Here is a 23,021-nt window from a genome sequence, read left to right on the forward strand (position 1 = left end):
TCTTAAAGCATATTTGTCTGGTTTATGCATCTCTTAGGGCATCTCCAACCGAAACTCTCATTTTTCACTGCAAAATGCAGTAAAACAAAAAGTGCCTTGATTCATCTCCATTGGAACGCCATTTTGGCCCGAAATTATAGTCGTTTCTTTTGCGCCTTTCTCAGACTGAGTTCGGTAGAGAGAAAGAAATGACGAAAGTGAACAGTGCGACGCCAATCAATATTGGCGTCGCACTGTTCATCAGACTGAATGCCGACAAAAATGGAGTTCGGTTGCGACGTCTGAGGCTCTCCATTCGTCTGTTTGCCGAACGGCTGGAGAAGCTCTTAGTGCTCTCAACATCAATTCTCCATGTAAAGATTCATTTCATTGTCGTATTAAAAGCATAAATGAGTTACAATGTCACTTCTGTAACTGACGCAGAACAGTGATTGAATGCCATAAATAGAATCATCTACCCATGAAACGATAAATGCGAACAATATAACTTTTGTGTGAATCATTCCATTAACCACAAGTATCATATATGAAGTTTGTTTTTGTTCATTCATTAACCATCTAGAAACTAACTCAACATATCTTAAACTCTATTCAATAGTACAACCATCATACAAAGTTCAAATAAAACTGAGATATAATCTGCTTTCTCAAATGAGTTTTTTGTATCAACGAGTTAGATAATATATCAACATGGAAGCACCAATGATCAGCCATTTACCATAAAAAAATGGTCCTGAACTGTCGCAACAAATCTCGATTGAAGGAAGAATGCTAACAAGACATCGAGAACAGTAATTAAAATCTTCATCATCCACACTGGAAACCTTTTAGCTCCAACATAATTAGCATCAACCTCTCAAAAGATGTTCATCTTTTCTCAGTAAAAATCATGATACAGAGCTAATTCGATGAAAGAAAAAAGGGGGATTTAGTTATCGAACTCACCATCTAAACCCTAATGTATCTTCCTACGATCTGGAGGCTTCTGCGTGCCTAATTTGAACAAGAAGTAAACCTATAACAAATGAAAACATCAGTGGCCAGTTCACTTATTATGATCGAGAGAGAGAGAGAGAGAGAGAGAGAGAGAGAGGTCCGCTACCAGACCGAAGACGTGCACAGCCAGGAGCACCACCACGAATAGCAGCACCGGTTCCAGGAAACCCGCTCCGGCAACCGCCATCGGCGGTCGATCTCTTGATATTAAAGGGATTGCAAAAAATATGGCGTCTTATCCCACTTGCGGACAAAAGTTAAAAGCTTTGCGTCAGCGCATCCGGGGCAGGGGGGAGGTGGGGGGTGTTTGCGCATCTGATTTAAGACGGCAATTCACTGGTAGCTTAGGCGTGATTTGGCCATCATTATTTTGGAGAAATTATTGTGCACGCAATCCAAACATTTTGGATGCTACATATTTATTATTTATTTTATTACGTATTTTTTTATACATAATTTTTTTTGACAAATAAATAGCAAATAAATAATACTCACTAAATACACAATAAATACGCAAAAAAAAAACATAGAAAAAATTATGTATAAAAAAATACGCAACAAAATAAGTAGTAAATACGCAGCATCCGAAGCGTTCGGATTGCGTACACAATAATTTCTCCATTATTTTGAGTGTAAGTTGAAAATTCTAAGTTTGGATGAATTTGTTTTAAATATAACATATTTGGAGAAGAAATTTTAAATTTATTATCTAATTTATTTTGAGTAATTTCCAAAAAAAAAATATTTTGAGTGTATTTAAAATGGAGTGAATTTTAAATATAATATTTGGATAAAAAATGCAGACTAAGAGTCTAAACGAGTGGAGTAGTGGTTTATTTAGGTCGACTTGTCCGATATATAATCTGCTCGACCTTGATTTCGTCCCACTGTAAACAAGTTTGAGTCTGCTCGTGAGTCTTAGCGATATTTTTTAAATTTAGGCTGGATTTAAAAATATTTAAATTTAATAAATATGTTTAGCATTTACAAATAAATTTTTAATATTTAAATCTAATAAATAAAATAAATTAGTTTAAAATATTAATAATTATTCGAGGCGGCTCACAAGCTCACGAGCCAAGCCTCTTCAAGCTCAAACTCAAGCTAATTTACTAAACGAGCTCGAGCTCGAGTTGGGAGCTTGATAAGCTCGGCTCACGAGCCCATAAGATTCTAGCTTGAGCCGGCTCGACTCCCTTACACCCCTAATGCCGACTATTCACTCTTGTTCTCATCGTCACCATAGCACACCCACCGCTAGCCACAAGTCCCTGCTACTATTGCCCATCACTGGCCACCATCATCGCCTCCTATCTTTTGTCATCTGTCATTGGAGCCGCCACCCATAATCAGGCACCGACCACTATCGTAAGTCATCACTGTAGTCAGCACTACCATCATCGACCATCATTGCCACTGCTCTCGCCAACAACTACCTTCAATCAACTATTATTCTAATGACACTACTATTTTGTTTTGCATTTTATTGCTTCAAACCAAACCAAAAAAGGATTAAACACTAGCATTTGTAGTATACTCAACCAACTCAAAATTAATATTTAATATTATTTTTATATTTATAAGATTACTTTAAATGATCACAAACATATATAATTATAATGGATTAATATGTCAAATTACATTGCGTTTAAATCGACTTACTTTAAGCATACCACATCTTTAACATTAGATTATTTATCCATCCATTTTATTTAATTTCTACATATCATATTATTGGATGCTTATGTTATGCATATTTATTAATACAACTTTCGCTTTATATTGCATATATTTAGTTGGAAAATTTTCACGATAAAATTAAATATATAGTGCATATAAAATTGCGCACCCTATTATTTATTTATTTATTTATTTTGCATTTAGGTCAATTAAGGCAAATTCGTACACACATCACATACGTAAGACTCAAACCTAAGATTTTTGGTTGGTAGCCAAAGCTCCCAAACAATAGACCAAGATGAGCTGTGTTGCATACCCTTCAACAACTCCCTTTTCTTCATATACCTTTCACTCAAAGTCCAATGCGAATACTATAATCATTTTGGTTCCATTGGAACTACAAATACATTTGAATTTTCATTTTAGCAAGTTTATAGTTGATTTGAATGTCTCAACAAGATGAATTCTTCGACACTAAAAATAACTTAATACGACTCCAAATAAACTTAAATCAAATACTTGAAGCATAAGACAAAACCTAAGTTGCTGATGTGTGGAAGCTCAGTTTCTTTTTACAATTCCGTTCAGCTGCTGTTTTTCTACTGCTTTTTGTTGTTTTTTACGATGAATTATTCTGTGTAGACATCAGACGGGGAGAACCATCCGATTTGTCTCTGTGAACAGTAATTCATGCTACGCTATTACTATTCACAAAGACAAAACCAGATGATTCTTCCAGTCCAGTATCCGCACAGAATAATCTCTTGTTTTTGACAACCCGAGTTGTTGATGTGTGAAAGCTTTAAGAAAGTAATTATTTATTTTTGTTTTCTAAAAGAGCAAATTTAATATTCACGGCACTTAAAAAAAATTAATTTCTCTGCGACAATTTTATAAAAATCTTTGTAAAACACTTAAAACGTCTCAAACTGATCCTCACTTTCATAACTTGTTGCTATTTGCAAGAGGTCTAATCATTCGCATGAGGTCAAGCCGAGCCCAATCAACCTATACCTGTATTTCAGAACAAATTATAATAAATGGATTTGATTCGATCAGAAAAGCCCATAGAATTTTTTTCCTTTAAATTCGTTTACTTGTTGGTTAGTTCTTTTTCACTTTTTTTTTATCAATTAATTTAAATTCTATAATGAATAAATTATAAATCTTTTTTAATTAAAATGAGTTATCAAGTTGTGCTCATTCGGGTTGCAAAAAAATTTAGATTCAGGTCCACTTCTTGACCCGTTGATTAAGATGGCCGAATTCGAGTCAATTTCCAATCGGACTCTAATCCACCCTAAACTCATTTTGACACCCCTAATATAATTTTTATATATGATTAAAGTTAAATGCCATGATTAAGTTCAACTATAATAATTTTTTATCACTATTTTATAGGTTTAATTCGATTATATATTTACAACTAATTTATAATTTTAAATACTAAAAATTTAAATTTATTTTAGGATAATTAAATATTATTTATATTGCACTAATTTTGTTGCGGGCTAGAATATACGCGGCGATAGAGTTGTAATTCTACGTCTTAGCGTTGCATGGATATCCAGCTCACACACAGAGAACACAAGATTTTTTTACGTGGAAAATCTTGAAAAATGGGAAAAACCACGGGGCCTAGCCCAGTTGAAAAGATTTCACTAGAATTTGAGTTTGAGTGCAGTTGGCTGACTCGTCCTTGAGGGCGATCAGATTACAAATAACCATATGGTTGAAGTCTAGTGTTAAAATCTGACGTCACTTGGAAGTTGGGGCGTCAATTATTAGTCTGATAGTGACTTGACATAACTCTGGCGTCTGTTGATGGTTTGGAGGAGTTTAGGGCCTTAAGTAGTGTCTGGCGAAGGCGAGGGCCTCAGGTGATGGTCCGGCAAAGGCGAGGGCCTCAGGTGGTGGTCCGGCGAAGGCGAGGGCCTTAGGTGGTGATCCGGCAAACTCAGGCGGTAGTCGAGGATGAGTTTTTCCTTCTCTTAATTATCTTCTCGTATTCTCTTCTTGCTTCTTGCTTAGATCCCTTTTCAAGAGAAATGAGATGTCTATTTATAGATTTTTGGAGTGGCATGACCCATAAATAAGTGAGAGATGAAGGGTAAATGGGGAGTGGTTGGATGGACGACTGATGTTGAATCCATTGATCATGAATTGTTTGATGGACATTTGAATATCTTAATGATGTCGGATTTTGGTGATCTTAGGCTCGTTGGATTCGTCTCGTCGAGCCGCTCGATTTGACTATAAGTGCGTTATGTTTGAAAACTGTTTGGTAATCCAAACTGTGGTTCGAACCTTCCAACAACCCTTCTAACCTTTGATTTGGACCTGTTTGGACTCGGATTGAGTTGGATTTGGTGTTGTTGGGTTCATATTTTTGAGACGCTCAATTTAACTATTAGTTTGCTGAAATCGGAGTTCGGATGGTCACAATTTTAATTTCGGAAGCTTCCAACTTGATTTTGCATCAAAATTCGTGCCCGATCAAGATAATTTTTTGATGACGTATCAAATTTTAAAATACTTTCAAATTTTATTTGATAAAAAAAATTAATAAGAATTGACATATAAATTTTGATGCGAAATGGTAATAACTAATAAATATATAAAAAAAAAAATCTTAATTTTTTTCTTTAATTTCATCCATGGTCAAACACCGCTACCATCCACAGGATAATGAAGAGATTTAAGAACCCCCCAATCCTTCCGACAACGTGGTAAGCCCGTCCGCCACGTCACCCGCGCGGATAAATTTCACCGACCCACTTCATTACAAACCATGTTTCACCCTCAATAAATATAGGAGCCACGTTGGCGTCATCACTGCTGTAAATTTCTGAACTGTTTTTTTTTTTTTTCTTTTGAAATCTCTCATCTTTCTCAGCCACTCGACGAGCCAAAAAAAACGGTGCTATTTTTTTTCTTCTCGTCTCCGCCTCTCTGTTTCCCTTTCCTTCATGTCACGAAATTAGGGTTCGTTGTCCCTTTGTTCTTCTTCTTTTTTTTTTTCTTGAACATTATCGAATATTGTCGTCGAATTATTCTGATCATTGTTGTTGTCTTTTGTGTGGTTGGAATTTCGGTGTGTGGATCGCTAGGTGGATGAGGTTGCAAGCTTAGATCAGTTCTTCTTTCGGGATTCTTGTATATTGATTCATTTGAAGGAAAGGAGTTTGATTTTTTTGGGGGGAGTTTAAATGGGTTATTTGAACTCGGCGCCGGCTGATTCTAGCATATTCCAGAACTTTGATTATCCTGTCAGCGGCGGGGGACTCAGGTATGTTGCGCCGCAAATTGGCTTTAATTAATTTTCTTTATTTTTTTCATGTAAAGTTCAGATTCGGTGGTTTGATTGTGGCGGGAGCGTAAAAAAGCTCTGATTGAATTAGCTTTACATGTAGGAATCAGGTGATTTAAATAGGATGACATTGATTAAATTTTTTTGTTTCGCTTTTTTAATTTAGCAACTTGTTGGGAATATTCTGTTCTCCAAATTTTGGAGGGATGGGAGCATGGTGCGTGGGGATTTTATATTGTTGCTAACGTTTTGATTTGCTTATCAGTCATAATGGAAAGTTTAGTTTCGGATACGCAAGCTTTCGTGGAAAGAGGCCATCAATGGAGGATTTCTATGAGACCAGAATTGACGGGGTTGACGGCGAGATTGTTGGTCTATTCGGGGTTTTTGATGGTGAGTTATTATTATTATTAGGCCATGTGATCTGGATTCCCTCTTTTATTCGTTCTGGAACAATATTTACTTTGCTGAAAGTTTGTTACTTTTAACTGGAATGTCCTCAATGTATACAGTTCTTTATTTCCGTATTATTTCTCGTTATTATATGTTAATATTTTTTGTTGCTTCGTGATGGGTTTTCAGCAAATGTGTTATTGAATGACTTGCGCTGATGCTTCCTTTTTCTTACAAAATAGGTCATGGTGGTGCTAGAGCAGCAGAATATGTGAAGCAGCACCTCTTTAGCAATTTAATCAATCACCCAAAGTTTAACACTGATATCAAGTCAGCCATAGGTTTGTTTTTGTCCTTCTATGTTATTATCATCATCATCATCGTCATCGTCATCATCTTACATAAAGTCAGTTATAGGCTACTGTCTTTCTTTATTTGAGTTCCTCGTCATCTTCATTGTTAATTGACTCAACGCAATTGTATTATCGCCATAATGCTCTTTATTGTTGTTTTAGAAGCAAGGGACTTAGAATTAACAAGTGGGATTGGTATTCATGTTTTTCAGAAATTACGGATCTTTAATTTCAAGATTCTTTCCCTTTTTGTGGTAGCCGTTATAGTTGTAATCCTTAGCCTGGGTTTGATTTATGCAATCTAAGTATGAATGATCCTTAGTTATGACTCTTTATTATTCCTAATGTACCCACTTGATATCCATGGTTGTGAATGATTTAGGAGACTTGGTGATGCACGTGAGCAAAGAGATTCCTTTTGTTGTTAGATTCTTTGATTTCTTCTTCTTTGTGTATGGGTGTATTTAAGATTTTGGAAAGGACTTGGGCGCTCTTATTTTGTACTCCACGATTATGGCTTTTGTGCTTTATTAATAAATCAAATCCTCTCTATTGTCCTGTGGATGTAGGCTTGGTTGATGTCACACCACTTAAATCTTAGTTTTTCTTTGTGATTACATATTTTCTTTCTCTTTTATGTTTTATCTTTACTTTAGGGACACTGCCCCCTTAATCTTTGTGATGCTTTTGCAAACTATCTTTTGGTGTTTTTTGTTATCAGAGCGCAATTCTGTAGATTAATGGTTATGAAGTTCAAAATTGAGAAATGTGAGGGGTTAAAGAAATTTGGCCTTTGGAGAACCCAAGTGTGTGGAGTTTACTTGTAACGATTTAGTTGTGTTTGGCAAACAAGATTTTGATGGATGTTTTGGAGGAGACAACTACAAATAGATTATGACTCAAGTTGGAGTCACTGCTCCTTACTAAAACTATATTCATCAAACTTTATCATAAACAAATGTTGTATTTATTTCTTTTGCATGAAGGAATGCCTATCAACTCACATTTAATTCAATTTAGTTCAATTATTTGTGATTTGAAAAATATTAATGTCATTGTGGATGATGAGGTCATGCTTTATTGTTATTGTGTTCTTTATATCTTTCTCATAAACATTTTGTTATATTATGTTGCATGAAAAATATACCACAAGTTTAGACTCGCTCGGCATCCCAGCGGGTGGAAGAAACTTCCGCCCTGTTCGTGCCTGAGCCGGTCCCGCCTGGACCGGCTGGACCGGTCCAGTGGACCAGTCTAACAGTTTCTTGCTTTGGGCTCTTGGCATTCCCGGAGATTGAAGAGTTGTTCTTCCTCTCGGATTGAAGAACGATTGTATCTTTTGCTATTTTATTCATTGTCTAGTGGAATACAAGTTTTTCTTTGAGTTTTCTCCCAAATTTTCCCGGTTTGGTGCTTTTTTTCTGCTGTAAACAGCAGATTTCTGCTGTTTTCCTGTTCTGGACAGTAATATTATCACTGTTTGATTACCAATTTGGGTTAGGGTTGCTTGCGAACTCAAGTATTACCTTAGGGTTACTTGCGAACTCAAGTATTTCCTATCAGATTGATAATTTATGATTTAAATTTTGGTATTCAAGTAAGATTCGTACTAGAAATGATGTAGGTGTGGCTTTTTTAAATAAGAGTTTGAAGGATAATATTGTAGAGATTTATAGAATTGAAAATAGATTAAGGAAGGTAGATCCTTCCTATGTTAAGAAAAGTATTGGTAGTCTTAAAAAAGCTTAGTTAGAAAGTATTTAAAATAACTTTTTTATTAGATTTAAATGAGAATTTGACTCTTAATAAAATACAATGGAGAAAATGATTCATGTAGCTAATCCATGTGGGATAAAGGCTTGTTGTTGTTTTTCTTAAGATGGACTTTTTATTTTACAAAGAAACAAAATTCAAATTAGTTATAGAGCAAAAAATGCCTTGTTTGTGAACTACAAACTAAATTGACAGACCTATTGAATTTAACATAGTTCGGCTGGTTTTTGTTGTATTAAATTTTAAAATATTCTCTTCACATGGCATAATAGAAGTACCTCTCTTAAGTTCTATTTTTGACTATTAACTTCTTTATTGTTGCAGCTGAATCCTACAACCATACTGATTCTGAATTCCTGAGATCTGAAAATAATCAGAGCCGAGATGCTGGATCAACAGCTTCAACTGCAGTTCTTGTCGGTGATCGTCTCCTAGTTGCCAATGTTGGAGATTCCAGGGCTGTCATCTGTAGAGGGGGAAATGGTGAGGTTTATTTGAAGCTTCTCTAGTTATTTCCTACTTTTTGCTAAACAAGAAAATTGCCTTGGATTTGCTATCTTGACTTTTGGATGAATTTATATTCCATGGAAATTAATTGAACTCTTGCGACAGTGAATTTCTGCATTTTTAACAACACAACTGTCAATATCAAATTTTAATTTTTGCTCGGTATACAATTTATGTACTCGGGTAAGGAGATAATACTTGGCGGTTCACTTGGATGACTTTCTATCTATCATTGAGTTCTTGCTATCTATTTATGTTTTGTTGTTGCGTCTCTAGTAATTTTTTGCACTCCATATATGGCAACATCGTGCAATTTTTCCTTTTCTTTGAAAATGAAGAACTCGAGTTCTTACTATCCCCACATATCCTATAATAGAGACATAACTCCCGTGATAACCTACAATCTCACATAAATATGCCTGAGTGGAAAAACTCGACTTCGATTAATTGTTCAGTTGATATTTGCCAGGTAGATTGAGGCATATTTGTTGTAATTTCATGTAGAGAATCCATACATTATCACTTATACAAATGTTCATCCACTTTATTAGGTATCTTAAATATCCATCATTGGTAGTGTACATGATTCATCTCTAATAATAGCTTTAATAATAAGATTAATATGAAATTTTTGAAATTTTAGAGATTGTGTGTTGGATCTGAATTTTATATGGGCAATGGAAAGTGGAAAAATTCAAGGAATTGGTGGCCAGTTCATGTTATAAATTTAAAAAATATATATTGAAGATTTAATCGATACCAAAATCTCATGAAATTTTAATTTGTAAGCATACAACCCACTGCATGTTTGATTTTATATGGTCATGCTCTTTCAGCATGTTTCTTTAAGGCTCATGTACTAAAGATTTTAGGATTTTTCTGTATCATTGGCTTATCATTTGTTTTGAATTATAGCTTCACTTTACATATTTTTGGAAGACTTGGGCTTAGTTTGGGACAACTTTCTTACTGTTTTCTAAAATATTTTTTTAATACAAAAAATTATTAAATTAGAAATTTTATACTAGAAAGTTGCTATAGAAAGTAATAAAAAAGCTATCCCAAATGAAACCTTATAGTTATCATTATCAAAAGTGAGTTTTCTGTGAATACCTTCATGCAAATCATATAGATGACTTATGAATAATGCAATATGATATGATGAAAGGAATTAAATGCTAAAATATTAAAATGCTTCATAATGAATATTAGTGACCACGATACAACTAATTCAAAGATGCTGAGATGATAAAAAAATTTAAAAATAAATTAATCACAAAACATCATGTCTTTATGAACGGACCAGTTTAAGGAAAACTAACCCAAATGATTTAAGGATTAGTTATGATGATTTATGCACTTTAAAATTTGAACATACAAATAGGGTTTTGAAATTTGAAATTTCCTTTATGATAATCAGCATTAATAGATCTTTTGAAATGTTGATGTAATTTAACTCTCTACATACGATGTAATTTAACTCTCTACATACGTTTTTCTTGATGAATTTTTGAATCAAGAAGCCAATAGTCAAAAATAAATTTGATAACACTTTGATTTGCATACTTAGTGATAGATTTAGTAGATACTTCAGAATTTATGTTATCAGACTTCTCAATTTATTTATGAACTACAATAAGCATGATTTGTTTAATTTCACATTCAAGTATATGTTCACTTTTTATTATAGATTCAAATTCATGTTTCATGTATGATCTCATGCTCAATTTTAATTTCAAACACAAAATTAAACTTTTATTAGACTACTTTCTTAAGTTAATGAACATGTTCTAATATAGGTACATGCTCATATTCAACAAAATCATATATTGATATAACCGTAGATTTTCTTCATCATTTAATTCATTATAAAAATATTCTTAAATTACAATCTCTTTAATAAGATTAAACTCTATCATGCATGTTCGTTATTTGTTTGACAGTCTTTAAAGGAGATGCTAATGACTTTTTTTAAATAAATATTAAGTTCATGTTTAGTAGTCTTAATATAACACTTGTAATATTTTTCAAACTTCAAAAGCTTTTTTTTAAGGCCTAAAATTAGAAAATGAATGGCTTAAAACTAGTAGAATAAATATCCAGTTTATGAATTACATTTGTCTGGATTGATAGAAATGATGATGGAAATAAACTTTGTTTCAACTTTGTTACTTTTAATATGTATACCGTTTTAAGTGCCCACTCAACGGTGTCAAATACAAAGCATGCGAAGGAAAATTATGTCATATGCTTGGAAGTTTTGAAAGGATACTTCAGTTCTTTGTTCTGTTTGGAAGGATGAGTCAACTCTTTTGAATCCTTTACCAGGGGAATAGACTTGAATTTATTTGATAAGCTGAGTCTCGTTCTGGCCCACGATAGTCTGATCTCTTCTTTCCCTGTCCATCCTACAATTGGAGATATTTTTTATTTAGAAAGTTGCCGTTGGTTAGAAATTGATGAATCAACAAATGCATCACACTTTAGCCATTTTACCCTTGAATAATTTAATACCAAGTGAAAAAAATTAATAATTTAGTGGCACATGCCTTAAATATAAAACTTCAACTAAATAAAATCATGCTTCGGGATAGCTTATTATATAGAAATCTGAATCCGTAATTGCTGTGATCTTCAATGTTGATTGAAGATAGTGAAAATGCAAACACGTTAGGTATTGTTTACTGTTATGATTCAGTTTACGTTGCAACTTTTCATTATGATTTAAGTTGTTTCTATTCATATTTCATTGTACAAAATCTATACTTTAATGAGAGTGTATGGATGGAGTTTCTTTTAAGTTCTGTAGGTGTTTTTCGTTGTAATAACATTCATTTGAACTAGGTTTTGAACGCATCATGAAATGCCAATAGTTTTACGAAAATTTAATATTAATCATGTGGATTTAAATTTCTTCTAGATAAAATTTTCACAATATATGATTGAATTACCCTTAAAATACAAATCTTTGACAATTCAAGAGCATATTTTAGAGATCTTGTAGTAATAAAAAGATCTTGAAGAGATTGTTTATTAACTTTTAGAGATCTTCTTAGATCTTTTGTTGATTTTGTGATATCTTATGGGATCTTGTAATAAATTATATTTCAAAATTATTCTTTGTTACCACTTTAAATAGAACCTTAAAGGAAGGGTTTGACCATAACTATATATAAATAGAGATAAGCGGGAGAGAGAGAGAGAGAGGGTAGAGGGGTTTATAAAAATGCGAGGAGTTTTTTTGTCTGCTTGCAAGGAGATCTTCTGCTTCTTCAATAAAGAGGAAGTGTTGCTCTATTTGGTTCCATAAAAGGAGAAGATTTCACCCATAGTGAATAAAAGCTCTCATAGTGGAGGAAGAAAGAGAGTAATAGCAGCAATACCATCTTTTTCTCCATTTTCAACTCTTATCTTCGTTATAGGTGTTTGCATTCATTCTCAGTCATTAATGTGTATAGATCCTTATCCTTATTGGAGAAAAATCATTGATGTAGCCATCTTTTGAAGATCAGTGGAATAATTTGATTACAATGCAATCATGGATGTAAGTAGATCACCGAACCACATAAACCTGGTTGTTTTGTGTTTATAATCTATGGCGTATTTGTTATGACATAATTATTTGATTTTATTTGAAGTTTTATTACTATCCTAACAACTAATATCCGTACTTTGGTTCATAAAGCTTTCAATTCTATGCGTGAAGATGAAAAAATCAAATTCAACGAGTTCAATTGCCTTAACTTTAGATTCTGGAAAATGCAAAAAGCATACTATCTATACCAGAAAAAGCTCTATTTACCATTGAAGGGTTGTAAAGCCATAGTCAGGTGATTAGAATGAGTGATGGTTGATGGGAATAAGAGATTTAGGAGTCATTTGCCTATCTCATAGCATGAATGTTTCCTTCAACATCCTCAATGAGACTACTACAATAAATGTTATGATGGTACTCTTCAATGTGTATGAAAATCTCTCTGCACTTGACAATGTACATATAATGCACAAGGTTTTCAATCTTAGAATATTAGAAGGAGCTTTGGTCATTGTTACATTGAGTTCAACTCAATCACGGGATAATTGAACTCCATAAATATCAAAATTGATGACAAGATCCATGCCTTAACCTTGCTCTCATATTGCCGAGTTTTTATTTGGTCCGGTGCAAGGACCTAGAGGAAGGTTCGGTTTTGCCTAAAAAAGTGCAAATACCGAGTTTTTTGAAAAAATACCGAGTTTTTCAAAAAACTCGGTATTTGCACTTTTTGACCTATTTTTGCCTAAAACCGAACCTTCCTCTACATCCAGTGAAAGGACCTTATAATTGCTCCATATTGCCCGAAAGATGGGAAGGTGTTGTAACAGTTGTTTGTAGTTCCTATAGATCATCTACATGAAGCTTTGTGATGTTGGAAATCTTACCTCAGCAAGGGTATTCGACAATGTGAGAAAATGTTTGCAACAAGAGAAAGTCGCAAAACAAGGGCAACAATAAAAGTAGAGGCAACTCAAAATCTCATGAAAAAAAAAAACACAGTTAAATTACAATAATAATAAGCCTTGAGGTTGCCCAAGTGGATTTTGATACTATGAAAAACTTTACCACATAATGAAAGAATACAGAGAAGAAGAAACATGAACAAGGATAAAAGTCAAAAGATTAGACTATGAGTACCGTCGTTGAAGGCATTTTGGATGCACTGATATTCAATGCCAAAGTCCAAAGAAAATATGAATAATGGACTCAAATTTAATGATAAATTATTGCACAAGCAATTGTGACAAAATGTTTATTGGTGATGTCAAAATATTGTGGGCTGGATATGTAATAATCAAGATAACAAATGGAAATACTTCGAAGCTCTATGATGCACAGACAAGACAACACAGACACGGGACAAGTCAATTATTGAAAACATAGGACATGTATACGGGTTGTACATGGTATTATAATTTTTATATTTTAAAAAGTGTATAAAATTGAATAAGTAAACTATTAAGAATAATTGAAAAATGATAAGTCATTTAATTAAAATTTATACTTAAAATTATTAATATTATGCTGTCGAGAGTCGGATGTGCATATCAGGTCAGGCATTGTGAGGGGAGACGATAATGTTGTCAAAAGTTGGGGCATCAATGTTGTGTAGTGGGCATCGAGCATTGATGTCCAGGCAGTGTTGGCCCTTAATGTCAAGATATTTGTCATCGTTGTTCAAATGACATTGAGCAAAGATTAGATGTCGAGACAATGTGTTGGCCTAATTGTGAGTGCAGAAATTGCTGGTGTTGAGTGTCAAAGTCAAGAAAACATTAGACGTCAATGTTAAGAGGCTTTAAAACATTGATGTTGTGACATGATCGAAGAGATGCCATCATGCGTTGTTGTGAACCCCAATTGTAACCCGCTAGAAAAATGAAAATAGGAATATTTGAGAAATGAGATATTGAGTACGGACGATTGATTTTGGGTTGTGGAGAACAAATAAAAAAAGTTATTTTTTAATAAATAAAAATTTGAAGTACAAGAAATTATAATTAAAAAATTCATAAAATATTTAAAATGCATTTGTCGGACATGTGTGTCCAATTTATTTTTAATATTTTTTAATTGGGCACGTCTTTGACATGTTCGACATGTGCTGGAGGTATGTCGTGTCCGATACATGTTAAGGCATTGCATGCCTCTTTGAGGTAAAGCGTCGGTGCATCATAGTCAAATCTAAACTTGTTACACACCCTTGGCTTGAAGAGAAACTTGATCTCTATTAAGAAACTAGTTACAAAAGGATGTCTTGCTACTTTCAACGTTGATACTTGAAGTGATGAAAGTCTGTAATACCACCAACATAGAAACAATAAGAGCCACCACCAATGCGGGGGCATTAAAACCATGGCTTCAAAGACTAGGCCATATAAGCGAAAAAAGGCCTGAAGATTCTCTATCCCAAAGATAAATTTCTAAGTTTAAAGTCAGTTGAATCCATTTTGTGCAGAGAATATAATTTAGGAAAATGAAGGTGGAACGGTTTCTCAAAATCTAGGAGAGAATTAAAGAACAAAAATCCAAAGTTGATACACAGTCATATGTGGGTCACCCCTTGTCATTTCTCTGACTGGATTGTTATATTATATCAACTTCATAGATGACATCAACTAACAAGGTATATACTTATTTTATCAGAAATAAATTTGATGTCTTCTGAATTTTTATGGAGTAGAAAAGGCTAGTGGAGAAAGAAATTAAAGCCAAACTCAAGTGCTTGCAATTAGGCAATGTGTATGACTATACACAATTTAAGAGCTATTGCACAACTCATGGGGTTAATATGGAGAGAACAATCCCAACAACTCCATACCAAAATAGAGTAACTGAGATGACGACCAAAACTCTCAAAGAATGTACAAGAAGTATGAAATTATATGCAAAATTTTCCATTGCGTTTTGGACAAATGCAGTGAACAAAACAACATATTTATCAACCTAGGACCTTAGCTGCATTCAAATTAGGGTTTTTTTAAGAAGCCTGAACATCCACGGAGATAAGGTCTAAGCTTTTTATTTGCATATCAGATGCTTATTTTGGTCAGATCATCAAATATATAGCTTGACTCAAAATTTAAGAAAAACAATTATATTGGAGATGATTGGAAATGAGCTCTACAAATGTTGAGATTATGAAGGTAAAGAATTATTAGTAATAGAAATATTATCCTTAATGATTTTGTAATATACAAAGAGAGATCTATCACTATTATAAAATACACCTTACTCAAGAGCATATTGAATTGCTGAGCAACTTTTTTGAAAATAAAGACAAGAAACTCAAGAGTTCAATACACTTATGACCCAAGTCAAAAGGTCATGAAGAACTCATAAATCAACTAACTATTATTTTCGTTCTCTTCACAATTTGTTGTTTACAATTGCAAAGGTGGCAAATGTTATAATGACACTATACTGGTAAAGAATCATGTTAAATGGAAATTTGTCATGAAAGAAGATATGAATTCTCTATAAGAATGATACTTGGATACTGGCCCAGCTCACTAAAGATACGATTGTATTACAAAATAAATGAATATATAAAATGAAATAAGACCAAACAAGAAACAAAAGGCATAAGACATGGCTTCTAATGGGATTCAAGTCAAAAGGTATATAATTTACATAAATATTTCCACTTACAGTTAACCTAACCATTATTCATCCTGTGCAAGGATTGTAGCAAGAAATTATATTTGCCGTAAAAAATAAATGTTTAGATAAGTTTCCTTTCTGGTGGCAAAGAGAGAGATATATGCATGGTGCAACTCGAACACTTTGGTGATCCTAGAAAAGAAAGACTTCTGTGCAAGCTAAATAAAAGCCTTTATGGCTTGAAATAAACGCTTTGCTATTGTTATAAAAAATTTGATAAGTTCATGCATAGTATTGAATTCTCAGATGTAGCGTTGATTAGTGTTGCTATGTCAAAGGAACTTAAAAAATTGTATTATTTTATTGTTATATATGAATGATATGCTAATTAGATTGATGATATTCAAAAGATCAATTAAGACAACTGTTAAAGTAGTTTGATATAAAATATTTAGGAGAAGCTAAAAAAATTCTCTGAATGAGATTAGATTTCAACAAAACTACACGTACATTAAGTCTTTCATAATCACAATATATTTAAAAGGTGTTAATATAGTCAACATGACAAATAAAAAAGACTATAAATTCATTGCTTGTTGGTCACTTTAGATTGTCTCTAGAAACTAAGAAAATGAACACATGATCTTAGTCACTATGTCTTAGCCGTTGGATATTTTGTGTGTGAATCTCTTATGTCTGTAATGGTCTATATAAGTGGTGGCAGTTGTCAACATGTACATATTTAATTCCAGATAAGAATAGTGAGAAGCTGTGAAGTTGACGCTATGCTATTTAAAGATATAATCAACCATTCTCTAAAGTTTAAAAGAACTAACTTAGAATTGTAGGGCTCGATATTATTCAAATTTGGGAGACTTGGATACAAGGAGAAGTACCTCCATGTATATCTACATCTTTGGTGACACCTCAATTAGTTGGGTTTCACAACTTCAAAAAGCATTCATATTATCTAAACCACAGAAACTTAGTGTATAGCTATCACTAATGCTAACAAGAAGATGGTTTGTTCAAAAGCTTTTTAGAAGAACTCAAAAGACATGATACAAGAAGACACCTTGCTTTTTGTTGTGATAGGCAAATCATTTGTTTGACAAAGAATGTCATCTTCCGCCATTAGACAAAACACATGAAACCTTAATACCACTATATATGAAGTTTTTTTTGAAGGAGATTCTCTACTTCTCATCAAAATCAAAAGAGTCATTGATATGCTCACAAAAGTGATTCCTGTTGAAAAGCTGGAGCTTTACAAAACTTCAACTATCCTCTGCGAATGATGATATAGAGGTGTCACACATTGATGTTCAGACATCAACCATAGAGCAGGTACATTAGAAATTGTCTCTGAGTGGGAGATTGTTAATTATGTAGAGCCAAGTGATAGGCCGGTTCACCCTGAACTGGCCCAGGAGCTGGCCCAGCAGCCGGCTCAATTCTACAGGAGGCGAAAAAGGGTCCGCCCCCTTTGATATGCCGTCCACATGTGTGGGCCCCATTTAGAGCAATTGAGGAAAGGGGGATTTGGGCGGCTAGGGTGAGAGGGAAATTTTGAATGAGGGAGATCTGAATTAGGAAATTAATCGTATTAATAGGAGGATTTGTTTCAGGGTTAGGTTTATGCATGATTTGAGTTTTCTCTTGGAGTTCTTAGGTTTTTGGCCCTAGATTGTTTTATCTAGAGATTTGGGAGAGAACAATCCTCCTCTCGAATTGAGGATCATTTGTATCTTATTAACGTGTTTGTTTGGCTTTATTTCTCTTATTGCAATCCATCTTTTTGGGGCTGATTTCGCCCAGATTTTGCATTATTCTTGCTGTTTTCACCAATTAGTGATAGATTTTCTAGCGAAGTCAAGTATTTCCCTTAGGGGTTACTTGCGAACTCAAGTATTTCCTATCACCAAGTTTCTTCGAAATAAAATCTTCACAAGGTATGGTGTAATTTTGATAGGAATCCGATCTTCTTACAACAAAAACAGCAAAAACGAAGAGAAAATGTAGTAGAAATCAGCTAGAAAGATTTATATTTCGGCAAAACAAATAAAGATATAAGTTGATCTACTATTCGAGAGGTAGATTGGCTCTCCACAAACTCTAGGCGCTGCTAGGAACAACTCCAAAGAAAAATTACAACAAACACACAAATCACATAATGAAAATCAAACAACTTAATTAGCCCTATATAAGGATTCCCAATTCTCTCCCAAATCCGAATTCTGTGGGCTCCGAAAATTCGGCCCCGGCCTCCACTCGCTTTTCTTATTCGGCGAGGGAGTTTTAACGAACTAAGTTCCGAGGTAAATTTTGGAAGGCATATGGGTTTGTAGATAAGACACTACCCAGAGATTTCGCCCTCATTTTGCGAGGACTTTATGATCTGAGTTATGGTTTCCTATAGGCGCAAGCCCCTATAGTTAATTACCCCTCCCACTAACGAGAGAGAACTTTCAATTAAGGCTAGTCATCGATCAGATACGTAAAACATACGTATTATCTGGCATATAGTAGCAGCATGGATTTGGAATTTGGAGAACTGGATTTGGGTTTGGGAATTGAGTTGAAAGTTTAGAAATTTGAAATGTTTGATATTTAAAATAAAAATTGCACCACCTAGCACTTAAAGCGGATGGTGGGGGAATGAATAATTTTTGTTTCCTATGGTAAGTCATTAAAGCTTGTTATGTCTTAGAAAAGTCACCCTCAAACTCTAGGGAAAATTTCATAAGATGGTGGTTAGACCTGCAAAGCTTTATGGTGCAGAATGTTGGCCATTAAAAGAGAAGCATAATATTAAGTTAAGTGTTGCAGAGATGAGGATGCTCAGGTGGATGAGTGGCTTTACTCTTAGAGACAACATATGAAATGAACATATACATGAAAAGGTTGGAGTAGTTCCAGTGGAATATAATATTAGAGAGGATCACTTTAGATGGTTTGGTCACATAAAATGATGGTCTTCTGGTGACTCGGTTAGGAAAGTAGATGTATTAGATTTGACTTAAGTTAAAAAAGATAGAGGTAGACATAAAAAGTCTTGGTTAGAAAATATTAGAAATGATATTTCTTTATTAAATTTAAATGAGAATTTAACTCTTAACAGAACACAATGGAGAAAAATGATTCATGTAGCCGATCCCACATAGTGGGATAAAAGCATGATGTTGTTGTTGTATCCCTCTTTTTCCTTGCATGCCGTTCGTCCTAGCGGGGCCCACAACCTCCATCAGTCCATCAAATTTCCTCTTCAAATACAAATCTTTGATTAATCTATTTTTCTGAGCTATGACAAAATTTTGGAAATATTTTATGTAAAGATTTTGAAGAGAGAATTTATTGATTTTGATAGATCTTGTCAAATCTTATATTACTGTTGAATGATCGTGTAATATCTTGTGCAATCTTGTAATAAATTATATGTCTTAAACCCCAATTTTTTTATTCCCACTTTAATTAGAGCCTTAGAAAGATTTGGCTTCTCATAACTATAAGTAAATATAGAGAAGAGAGATAAAGAGAGAAGAGAGAGGGGTTGCAAATAGAGAGACAAAGTATGCGGTTTTTTATTTGGTTGCTTACAAGATGGAGATCTTTAACTTATTCAGGAAGAATGAGGTGTGCTAGTTTCAGTTCCATCAAAAGGAGAAGATTTCAACCATAGTAGAGAGAAGCTATCACTGTAGAGAAGTGAAGAGAGTAATATAATAGAGTAACAATGATGCATTTTTTTTCACATTTAGCCCTTCTCTTTGTAGCAATTGATTGGAATCTGTCAGTCAGTCATTGAGATGGATAAAGTGATATCTTAATCTTTATTTTCAAATTTACATAAAAATAAATATTTGATGTACCCCTCTTTTGAAACGCAGCGGGTTTATTTGGTCTCTATGCAATCATTAATATGTGTGAATCTTGTCAAACTGATGTAAACTTATTTGTCATGTGTTTTTGATCTTTCATGTAATGGTTTTCTAGTCTTCATTTGATTTTTTGTCGAATGAAGGCAGTTTATAGGGAATGTATAGCCATGTGTTTGTGTTAACCCTGTGCCTGGTCATTGTTTTTTTTTTAATGTTGCTAACAACTAGACAATTATTAAATTTTCTTGGTTCGCATTATGTTCTTTCATATATTTACGTATCTTAATGATGGAATCTTTTATATTATAATATTGTGGAAAACTCAGCCATTGCTGTTTCGAGAGATCACAAGCCCGATCAAACTGATGAGAGACAGCGGATTGAAGATGCGGGCGGTTTTGTTATTTGGGCTGGTAAATAAACCTCACAAAACAAATGCATTTCTTCTTAAGTTTGCTAATTTGTAGCTATGTCTTAATAAGGTACCTAATGCTTCAGGTACATGGCGTGTTGGTGGTGTTCTAGCTGTCTCTCGTGCATTTGGTGATCGCCTCTTAAAGCAGTACGTTGTTGCAGAACCCGAAATCCAGGTAGATATTATTAAAATGTATTTATGCTTATATCAACTCTGTTAATTGAATGAAGGATTAACTAGACGAGTATGCATTTATCTGTCTTTTTAGCTTCTAAGGTTTCGTTTGGGACAGCTTTCTTACTGCTTCTTAGTATATAGATTTTAATTTTTGTACTTAAAAATTGTTTTAAGAAGCAGAAAGGAAGCCGTCCCAAACGAAGCTTAAATATTAAATGTATTTTGTTTTCTGACATATTAGAGGTAGTAGTTTGAGTTTCCTTTTGTTCTTTTAATATGAACTTCTATAGCTTGATTATTACTGAACCACAGGAAGAGGTGGTTGATGGGTCCTTAGAATTTCTCATCCTCGCTAGCGATGGACTGTGGGATGTAGTTTCCAACGAGGTACTTATAAAATTCTTATTTATAAATCTCAGTTAGGATTATATTTATATTTGAAAACTTTTTTTTTTTTTGTTATTTTTCTATCCAAAATATTCCAGGAGGCTGTGACTATGGTCAAACCCATTGAAGACCCAGAGCAGGCGGCTAAGACACTGCTGCAGGAAGCTTCTCATAGGGGAAGCGCTGATAACATAACCTGTGTCATTGTTCGATTCCTTGGTTGCAGTAACAAAGAGAACACTGACAGTTCACAAGAGCCGTGATTATTATTATTAGCCTTATAACTATCGGCAAATTATTAGGTTCGAACACCGGACAAAGAGAATCAATCAGATTTCTCTCTGTCTACAATAAAATCGCAGCTGCTACAATAACTGTGCTTTTACTGTAAACAGAGAGAAATCCGGATGATTCTCTCTGTCTGATGTCCGAACCAAATAATTTCTCTATAACTATCTGCTTTGACTACCTGTAACTAATACAGGGACTTGAAAGGACTGGAATAAAGTTCATTGCTAAAGCTTTTCTCTAGTGAAGCAAAGTGATCACAGGAGGGCATATTCGAGAGCTCACTTTAGGCATTGAAGAGTAATTTTCTCTTGGAGATGACTTCTTCCTGTTTGTTGCTTACTGAGGTCTGCGTGTGGGAAAAGCGTTAGTTTTCTTTTCTACTGTAAGATTGTTACTGAGTTTGTTTCTGTGTAGATTCTTGCCGGTTGAAGGTTTATTATGTTGATAGTGCCCTTACACGATACATGGAACTGACTATATTAAAGGCCTTGCTAATTATTTTTTTCTTGTTAATTTATCATTCCACACAAATCCTATTGCTGTATTTGAGTATTTTATAATAATTCTTTTCTATTTGAGTATTTTTGAGACTTTTTTTCCAGCTGGAGCTATTCCTTGAAACTTTGAAGCCGTCTCATTTGGCATATTTTAGTGGCCAATTCCAATCTCACAGGTTTAAATTGGTGAAATCTGTTCATTTTTTAACTGTTGATTTCATTCCTCCGATCTATTTTGGATGGTTTAGATTTAGGCTTTGCTTGTAATAATTTTGTCATTATTTTTTTATATTTTCAAAAAAATAAAAAATAAAAAATTACGAAGAAAATTATTTTTAATGAAGCCTTAATCCATTAAGGGGTGTCAATATTTCACGAAGTCTTGAAAATCGACTCAAACTCGGCCTGAAAATTTTGGGTTAGGGTCAAAACCTTGACCTAAAATGGGTCGAATTCGGGTTCAACAATTTAACCCGTTTCAAAAATCGGGTTGGGTTGATCCTTTAAATTGAAATTGAGCCGTTTTGACATGGAAGCCCGTTTTCGACTTGTTTTGACCCGAAAAGTGGAGATTGACTCGTTCTTTGACCCAAAAATTAGTAATTTTTTACAGTTTTGGGACATTCGGGTCATGTCAGGTTGACCCGGACTCGAAGCGGGTCGGGTTTGGATATGAAAAATCAACCCGTTTGCAAAAACGTGTCGGGTTCGGTTGGCCTGAGTATTGTCGGTTCAGTTTTGAGTAGGGGTATCAATTCGGGCCAGCGGGTCGGGTTCGGTCGAACTCGGAATTGACCTGGCACTGTTCGGGTCAACCTGAACTTGACCCGATTCGGGTCTGGATCAACCTAACTTGACACGAATGACTCGAAGTTGACCTAAAATTGTTAATTTTTAGGTCAAAATCGGGTAAATATTCGATTTTTGGGTCAAAATAGGGTCAAAAACAGGTCAATCTCGAGTTTTCGGGACAATATGAGTTTTCGTGTCACTTTCGGGTCAATTTCGGGTTGTTGGGTCAACCCAAAGCCGACCCGATTTTTAAAATGGGTTGATTTGTTGAACCCGAACCCGACCCATTTCGGATTCGGGTTGACCCGAACCCATATTTTTCCGGGTCGGGTTCGGGTCGTGTCAAAAATTGACACCCCTAGTTTTGAAGTCGACCCGAACCCGACCTGTAACCCAAAATTGACACTCCTAAATCCATTCAAAATATGATG

The 23,021-nt window shown here is 34.2% G+C and overlaps 1 protein-coding gene and 1 long non-coding RNA gene across 4 annotated transcripts; one reads left to right on the forward strand and one right to left on the reverse strand.

Annotated features, from left to right (window-relative positions):
- Window positions 1–477: 477 nt before the first annotated feature.
- Window positions 478–1,380, reverse strand: LOC110110147. Of its 2 annotated transcripts, XR_003701805.1 has the most exons (3): window positions 1,103–1,380; window positions 946–1,015; window positions 478–853 (listed from the first exon to the last, which is right to left on the reverse strand). It is a non-coding gene; the product is annotated as an uncharacterized LOC110110147 (long non-coding RNA). The 2 variants fall into 2 exon arrangements; XR_002304660.2 differs by having other exon boundaries at window positions 478–1,015; window positions 1,103–1,379.
- A 4,123-nt stretch (window positions 1,381–5,503) lies between these two features.
- On the forward strand, window positions 5,504–21,845 carry LOC110110144 (probable protein phosphatase 2C 10). Of its 2 annotated transcripts, XM_020841488.2 has the most exons (9): window positions 5,504–5,661; window positions 5,787–5,965; window positions 6,252–6,379; window positions 6,622–6,720; window positions 8,830–8,988; window positions 20,358–20,444; window positions 20,530–20,621; window positions 20,936–21,010; window positions 21,109–21,845. In XM_020841488.2, the coding sequence occupies exons 2-9, from the start codon at window positions 5,886–5,888 to the stop codon at window positions 21,271–21,273; spliced, it is 885 nt and encodes a 294-aa protein (XP_020697147.1). In that variant the 5' UTR covers window positions 5,504–5,661; window positions 5,787–5,885; the 3' UTR covers window positions 21,274–21,845. The 2 variants fall into 2 exon arrangements, with proteins under 2 accessions (XP_020697147.1, XP_020697148.1); XM_020841489.2 differs by lacking the exon at window positions 5,504–5,661 and having other exon boundaries at window positions 5,955–6,096.
- The last annotated feature ends 1,176 nt before the right edge of the window (window positions 21,846–23,021 follow it).

Source organism: Dendrobium catenatum, unplaced genomic scaffold (assembly GCF_001605985.2).
Source record: "Dendrobium catenatum unplaced genomic scaffold, ASM160598v2 fragScaff_scaffold_1021, whole genome shotgun sequence".
In the NCBI taxonomy this organism is placed as follows: domain Eukaryota; kingdom Viridiplantae; phylum Streptophyta; class Magnoliopsida; order Asparagales; family Orchidaceae; genus Dendrobium; species Dendrobium catenatum.

What these genes read in the sequence shown, in the direction of transcription:
- LOC110110144 (XM_020841488.2), top strand. Translation starts at nt 5,886, where the DNA reads ATGGGTTATTTGAACTCGGCGCCGGCTGATTCTAGCATATTCCAGAAC. An exon ending in TCTATTCGGGGTTTTTGATG is followed by an intron (nt 6,380 to 6,621) that starts GTGAGTTATTAT and finishes CTTACAAAATAG; the next exon opens with GTCATGGTGGTGCTAGAGCA. An exon ending in TTGCAGAACCCGAAATCCAG is followed by an intron (nt 20,622 to 20,935) that starts GTAGATATTATT and finishes ACTGAACCACAG; the next exon opens with GAAGAGGTGGTTGATGGGTC.